We start from the raw sequence: 8,012 nt of genomic DNA on the forward strand, positions 1-8,012 counted from the left end.
GAGAAAAAGCGAAAAAGAGTTTCGTACTCGAAATAAACGGAGATAATCGACGATGAGAAATGAACACCGATATGGCACTGTGCGAAATAGTTTGATCGCGAGGTGTAATGTTTACGTCGCTTGATTATCAACGAGAGAGTCGTTCGCACCTTCGTAAATCAAAGAGCTCTCGAACGATTTTCCGTTTGGTCGCGTTCTCGCAAACTTATTCCGCTAATCCCATGAAACCTCGAGAGATGCGTCGCTTCGTTTATTTACGTTTTTATATCTCCTCTTATCTTCCGATTTCCTTTCAAATGCATCTGCTTACACATACTTACGTGTCATTTACTCACGCATGATTTTTGACCGATATCGCGATTGATCGAAACTTCCTTTTGAACTCTCCGCGAGTACGATATAATCGGTGTTTGCCATCGACGCATCGACTCGACTTGCGAACAAATTAAAAGTTGGGCAATGAATCAAATTTAATTTTTATTCAATACGAGGTGTTTTATTCAATCAAGGTGAAAGATCAACGACGCTTCGCGATTATCATATACGTATCGAACAAAGAATGCGCCTATTTTTGGACACTGGGACATATCGACCTCGACGATTATCGCGTATAAAGTTTTATTTTTTTTTCTGTCAGAGAGAGAGAGAGAGAGAGAGAGAGAGGATCGAACAAGTTTTATTTACATACACGCAATATGAATCGATTAGGAAAGAATTCTTATTGCGGAAGAACGAGCGATCGCTTCTCGAGGCGACGACAAATTCCCACATAAAAGCCTTGAATATTAAAGACGTTATAGTCTATAGAAAAACTCGTCTCGCGATCAACTAGTATCTTGGAAAAATAACGTATTTTACGATGGCATCGATTTCGAGATTCGTTCTCGATTAATATTCTTTACAAAAAGAAAATATTCTGTTTCTCTCTGTGGAAGTATCGATAATGATGATAATTTTATATAATAATATTATGCCGCGAGCGTGCAAATACACAAAACGTCGATGATTTTGGCACGTAGCGAATTTTAATAGAATCGCAAACGATAATCACTCAACGTCCTCCGGGCCAATTAGCGACTCGTGGAACACCACGGCCAAGGTCAACCGCCGACTACTCGACTATGTGAAATTTGACGCCAGCGGTTGCTCTTTTCCCTCTTTCACAGTTCTCTTTGCACAGGCAGAAAATTCCAGAAGCTTTGTCTTTGATAAATCTTTTAATCCGTTAAAGCCTTTCGAACATTTACATACGAAAAAAAAGAAAAATGATTGCTGGAGATCATGTAATTCATTATTTTTATTTAGTTTCTAACGTGAAATAAAAAAAAAGAAGAACAAAAAGAGATGACATTGAGATACCGAGACCGGGAAGTGGTATCGATCGAGCAAAATCTATTTCGTAATTACCTATTAAAGAGTCAATCGATATAATCGATAAATCACACATAACTACCAAAGCGAAGGCCGGTAATGAGTAACAACGAGTAAATACGACATAGATACATAATACGTTAAAGAAAATAAATAATAACGATCGATATGTTATTGAAACTTGTTTCACGTCTTATTCGACGTACGCGATATGATGAAAAAAAACAACAAGTCCACAGTTTTGTATATTCGTCCAAAAGAGAGAGAGAGAGAGAGAGAGAGAGAGAGAGACGAGGCAAGCTCGCGCTCCTCGTAGGTTCTCTTCTAGATACGATATCGTCGAGCATAATTCCACCTTGCGGCGCAATTATGTCGCAAATTAAAAGCGGCGATACCGTCTTGTAAAGGTTTAGACGGGTGGATTCTTGGACCGTTCTTTCTCGTAATATCTTACCTACGTTGTAACGACGTTGCATCCAAGTCGAAGCACGTTGGTCGTGTCGCGTCCCCGAGTAAACCGTCGTATCGCGTATAACGCGTATTTAAGAGGAACGAAATTTTGTGACAGGAAAATGAATCCCCTTTGTTTCGTATCGGAATCGACTCGAGGTTCGACGGCCACCCACGCGGCACGTCGTAAACTCTACGCATCGGGTACGAAGGATTAAAGTAGAGTGGATAAGCGATCGTGATCAATGGCGCTTGTCACGAGCGATCGCGTACGATGGAACGCAAACGGAATAACTATCGTTGTAAATAACTTATCTTTCACGATCCAAATTCTTTCATGAAAAGTTCGACGAATTTCGATTCGTGAATGAACGAAATCGTTAAAAAGGAGAGCTCGTCTAGACGCTAGTCGCAAATCGCCCCTAAGGGAAGGAGAAAGGACAGAGGGAAGAACGACGTTGAAATCGCTGAAATTTGGATTTGTCAAAATTTAATTTCTCTCATGATCGAATTAAAAATCGCATGCTTCGTATCTACATCTTCGTCTGCGTCGTTGAATTTGTCGGAGATCCGATCAAGAGTTTCCCGTCGATCGAAGTTTCTCTTCGATAGCGGACGGGACGAAGGATCAGGCGTTCACAGGATCGTGCCTTATTGCTTTCTTACGAAGCTTTGCGGCCGGTAAAGAACCGGTAAAGAAAAATAGCCTCGGATATAAGCGCGCGTGAATAGCAACGATATGTTTTATATAATAACATTTTCATACGCGTGTACGCGTAGCGTATATTCGACATCGCCTCTGTGATCCATAGAAACGAAAGAATGCGCATCGAGAATGCGCGGACGCGTCGGAAGTACGGTCGCGCAAAGTATGTAAGCCCAAAGTACATCGCCGTAATAATATCGTACCAAGAATGGCGTGTTATTCAAATTTTCTTTCCGTCTTCTTCGACGATATCTTTCCTTTCTTTTCGATAACAGGATCTATCGTAATTAAGACTCAATTCTAATCGGAACGTCAGGCGCATACGTTATTTCATAGGTGACGAATCTATAGGAATGCCTTAACGATCGAATTGCGTTTAACGATCCGTCATCGTTACGATCGCATTTCGTGCAGATTAAAGGATTTTCTAACCGTTTCCCGTTTAAAAAGAAATGGCGAAGTAGCAACGACGCGTCTCTCCTCGCTCGAGACATCGAGAGCGTTTGTTCTTTGCTTTCGTTCCGCGACGTTCTTTCGATATCAAGATTCAACGATCCGGTCAGCGTCGTAGAAAGAGTCGAGAGGGTAAGCGCGGGCGTGGCGAGTATCGGACGATCCAGAAGGATCGTCGAAACGAGTCTTGGCTTTCTCGGATGCGCGCTCGACCGGTGTTCGAGCAAAAAGACCGGCCGAAGGGTACGCGGTTAAGGGTTACGGTTCGCCGATACCGAGTTACCGTAGCCGCGAACACGCAAGAAGACTCGAGCGAAAGAGGTGGACGAGAAGAGGAAGAGGGAGCTGGCGATGGTGGCAAAGGTGGTGGAGCAGCGGGTCGAGCGTACGAACAGGTGTATTTCTACAGCCTCTAAAGAGATATAAGGCATTGCTCGGAGCTACGAAACTTCAGTTTGCTCAAAGGTGCTCGCTCGGGTAGAAAGTTGCAAAATCGGGTGCAACGCGGTCCTCACGGCCTCTCTCTCTCTCTCTCTCTATCTCCCTCCCTCCCTCCCTGTCCACCTATTTTTTCTTCCTCTTTTATTTCATTTATTCGCACAAACTCGTTCCTACTTGTTTCGTTTCTCTCATTCCCTCGTTCCTCGATCAAAATTCTATATCGACCGTCGATAGCGCAAAGTTGGATTTAGGCGTAGTCGCGATCTCGTTTAGGTTACCACGATCGGAGCGATCGGCCATTGGGGCGCTCAGTCTAACAGGCAGCTTGATTCCAAGAGCGACGCATCGATCAAAAAACGTGAGCATTCTTTTGTTTTCGTCTCTCGTATCGTTAAATCGATGACGAAAGAGACCGAACGTACCAAAATATCCTGTCTCCTTTGTCACGGTCGCAATCGCGAGGACTACCGTGGACGTTAAAATGGGGACGGTCGAAGGTCCGTAAAACAGTTTAACGAAGCGATAGCTTTGTCCTTAGACGAGGAAAGGAAAGAGAAATAAAGCGCGAATGATCTAGCGCGTCGAGTAATTTTGAAGTTTCTATTCTTCTCTGTTTCCTGCTTGAGGACAAATTTTAAAACGACGTCTGTGCCGAGGACGTCGAATTAAAAACGACTTACGAATCGAGCTTAAAACGCCAATGCCGTTGGAACGTCCGTCGTTGACGTTCGAATAATGATATTTTCGCTATCGTTGTATAATTATAATGATGAACGTGCGACGAGTCGAATGGTTAATTCTTAACGCTTGAGATCTCATCCGGTTAGATAAACGCATACCTCGATACGCATACCTCGAGGTATCCTTGATCGAGCATCAAGGTACTTTCGATTTCGAATAGCCAGGAGCGATCATCCATCCGTTACTCTTCCAGCAGTTCGAGCGTGAATTTCGAAGCTCGTTAAAAGAAATATCGAGATTAGAAAGATGGGACGAGACGCGATGTTCGAGGGAGAACGCGAGTGCACGTGCTAAAAGTGGTAGGAGATAAAGTCGGTGTTTAGTCACGGTCGACGTTTCGATCCGATCGCACGCTCCTTATATCGCGGTACGATATATTCTTCATAGACGGATAGTTCGTATCGTTCGACCTCTCGCGTACTTTCGAGCAAACTTAAAAACCTCTCTTTCGACCGGTAGGACGAGGACGTTCGAATTTTGCAACGTTTCTAAGCGTAGGTGCTCGCTTAACGATATATTTGGCGTTGGAACGCGTTTTTCGCCCTCTCTCTCTCTCTCTCTCTCTCTCTCTCTATAAATATTTCGACCTATCGTACGCTCGCGTCTGCTGTCGTTGCACGCTAGATATCCGCGCGCGTTTTTTCGTTTAAACGTTTTCCATTTTATCGTTTTCGATAACTCTCATACGAGAGGCAACTCTTCGAGCTGAAGGGATTTCGTTTCCAACGGTATCTACGCTTTACTTTTTCCCAGTCGCGATAAGGAAAACTATCTCTCTCCCTGACACACGCGCGCGCACACTTTCGTAAGTACGTATCTTGCGATTACGTAAGCGACGAAGCGCGTAAAATCGCTAATTCGTAGTAAAATCGTTGATTTCGTTGCGTTATTCGAGCGACGAAATAATTATCATCGATTCCTTTGTTCGCGTTGGGTTGCCGGAGAAAGAAAGAAAAGACGCGAGAGCGCGTATTTCGTAAACGGGACTGAGACAAAGCGCATCATGGTCGTCGAGTCGGTAGAGAGAACTCGGCTATGCGTTTTACGTGCGATCCGCACCTTATTGTCTCGTTGATGGAAATGTGGCGTGTACGAGCGGGACGCCTGACTAGACAGCAAACGGCGTTTAAATAGAAAGAAAGGCCGATATCGATGCTATTGGGAAAGAGGCAGGGACGGAGAGCCGGGTGCGCGTTCTTCTCTCTTTTTCGCCTCGGGTAGGCGAGTCGCTTTCGTTCGCATTTTCAAGGCTCGCCCTTTGGGTATCCGGGGAGGCGAGACCAGCGGATGGCCACCCGAGAAGATAGAGAAGCGCAAAGGGGGAAAACTCGTTTGGCGGGACCGGATCGAGATCTTTGCGAGTTGTGCGAGTTTTATACGTTCGAGCGTGTACCACGAGTTCGAAATTCCCGGATGTTCGACGACGCGACGTTTCTTTGGGACGCCTCCCACGGACACTCGTATTCGATTAGACGAGAACGGAGAAACGGCGACTCGATGGAAAGAAGGAAGGGAAATTTTTGCTCGAGTCGAAGTATCATAAACGATCGCACCCAAGAGATTTCTTTCGGCCGTTAAATCGTCGTGTACCGTACGCGATGGCTTTCACGGCGCGACTATGCGGAAATCTTTAGCGATAATACGCGACTAGCGGGCTCGTGCTCGACATCCCGCTTACTGCGAGTAATAACTTTGCTCGTTTCCACGATTGATTCGTATTGTCTCGAAGGGGCAGGTGCGACGTCGAGAGCGCGAGAAGCACGTACAGTATCGGAATTCGTTCGAAGAAACCAAGACGTAACCCTGACTACGTCGACTCGTCGACGTTTTCCTTCCGTCGCGGAGCTCGGGCACGTTGCGGCTCCATGGCCGCTCGGATCTTTCTAGAAAATCCGAATCTTCGGGAATCGGAATCCGAATCGACGCGTTCGTTCGAGAAAAACGCGCGGTGAAAGGACGGAACGCGAGTGGTAGTATACGGTACGACCTTTCGGAGGAGTCAACGAAACGCGCGAGATTCCCATATTCGGTTTGCGTCACGGGATAGTTGCGAAACCGAGGGACCTTGACTCGGGATTGTTGGAAAATTCGTTCGGAGCGGAGCGTTAAGACGAACGTCGTTAAAACCGATACTTGTCGATTTGCAGATGGCACAGATGGCACGAACGATCTACGATGGTTATCGGGACCTGATGGACAATAGGAGCGACCCGAGGGTCAACGATTGGGCCATGATGAGCGGTCCCTTCCCCACCCTCTTCATTTGTCTATTTTACGCTTACTTCGTCAAGGTACTCGGGCCAAGGCTTATGGAAAATCGCAAGCCTTTCGACCTTAGAAACGTTATGATACTCTACAATCTCTTCCAAGTGATCTTTTCCTCTTGGCTGTTTTACGAGGTATGCCGCCTGGGAGCTGGTCGGGTCCGGTCGTAACCTTACTTAGGTATCGTTTCTCTAGTGTTTGGCGTCCGGTTGGTGGGGAGTCTACTCGTTCAGATGTCAACCGGTAGATTACTCGGACGATCCTATGGCGTTGAGAATGGCCCGTGGATGTTGGTGGTACTACTTTTCCAAGTTCACCGAGTTCATGGACACGATCTTCTTTGTTCTGCGAAAGAAGAATAACCACATTTCGACGTTGCACGTGATTCATCACGGATGCATGCCAATGTCGGTCTGGTTCGGCGTCAAGTTCACGCCAGGTACGAGTTACGGGCACGTTGCACCCGCGCGAGAATACACGCGCCTCGGTACGGTTTCGTTCTTTTTTCTTCTTTTCCTTCCTTCTTGCAGGCGGTCACAGCTCGTTCTTCGGCCTCTTGAACACGTTCGTGCACATTGTGATGTACTCCTATTACCTCCTCGCCGCTCTCGGACCAAAGATCCAGCCGTACCTATGGTGGAAAAAGTATTTGACGAGCCTGCAGATGATTCAATTCGTTCTCGTCATGATTCACGCCTTCCAATTGCTCTTCGTCGATTGCAACTATCCGAAAGCTTTCGTGTGGTTGATCGGCGTGCACGCCATCATATTTTACTTCTTGTTCCGTGACTTTTACATCGAGGCTTACAAGAAGAGGAAAAGCACGATAAGGAAGAGGCAAGAGGAAGCGAGGAAGAAGGAAGAAGAGAGGAGCGGCGACGAGTCCGTGCGAAATCGTCTCAAGGAGAACGATCTTATTTATGCTAATCAATACAAAATGGCGACCGGGTACATCTCGGACGAGGGCCTAAGAAATCGCGTTTTCATCGACAACCGAGGATTGTCCGAGGAATGAGAACGACCGCGAACGCGATGCGAACGCTGATCGCCTTTGTAATCGAGACTCTCGTCGCGGTGCGCGTGTGCGTGTGCGTGCAACGAACGAATGGCAAAGAGAGAGAGAGAGAGAGAGAGAGAGAGAACGCGTCGAGCCAAGGCTGCTCGCTCGAGCAGCATAAAAACCTATATTCCTCGGAACGTCCTCTCGTCGAGAAGCTCGAAAAGTTCGGCTCGATGCGTCGACGGTTCGTCCGCGACGATCCATCGCCTCGAGTGTCAACGATCCGTAGTTTCGTCTTTTCTTACGTTGGCCGAGGACGACGCAACGAGGCGAAGCCCCAGCCGCTTCCTCGACGGAGGAGAAGAGAGAAAGATGCAAAATCAAAGGGAATAAAAGGAGTTGGACGAAAGATGTTTCTTTCATCGCGCGAATCGATGCGACCGGACGGCATTGATCTCGAGACGAGACAAAGCGATCGTCGTTGATCCTTTTAGCGATTATAACGAGTCATTTTGTAATACGTAACGATAGGTATATTTGTACATGCGATCAACGAAATATAGGACGTATTTATTTCAATACGAA

The 8,012-nt window shown here is 46.5% G+C and overlaps 1 protein-coding gene across 4 annotated transcripts in view; it reads left to right on the top strand.

Moving 5' to 3' along the window:
• The window catches only part of LOC122638218 (elongation of very long chain fatty acids protein AAEL008004-like), a 9,505-nt gene extending 1,493 nt beyond the window's left edge, over positions 1-8,012 (top strand). Inside the window, exons 1-4 of one of the 4 annotated variants that reach the window (XM_043831078.1) lie at positions 3,439-3,779; positions 6,310-6,561; positions 6,623-6,866; positions 6,958-8,012. In XM_043831078.1, coding sequence (XP_043687013.1) covers positions 6,310-6,561; positions 6,623-6,866; positions 6,958-7,442 — 981 coding nt within the window. In that variant the 5' untranslated portion in view covers positions 3,439-3,779 and the 3' untranslated portion in view covers positions 7,443-8,012. Of the gene's footprint in view, positions 1-3,438; positions 3,780-4,479; positions 4,657-5,433; positions 5,527-6,309; positions 6,562-6,622; positions 6,867-6,957 lie in introns of those variants that run through there. The other 3 variants (XM_043831079.1, XM_043831080.1, XM_043831077.1) reach the window with 3 other exon arrangements.

This window comes from Vespula pensylvanica, chromosome 2 (assembly GCF_014466175.1).
Source record: "Vespula pensylvanica isolate Volc-1 chromosome 2, ASM1446617v1, whole genome shotgun sequence".
In the NCBI taxonomy this organism is placed as follows: Eukaryota; Metazoa; Arthropoda; class Insecta; order Hymenoptera; family Vespidae; genus Vespula; species Vespula pensylvanica.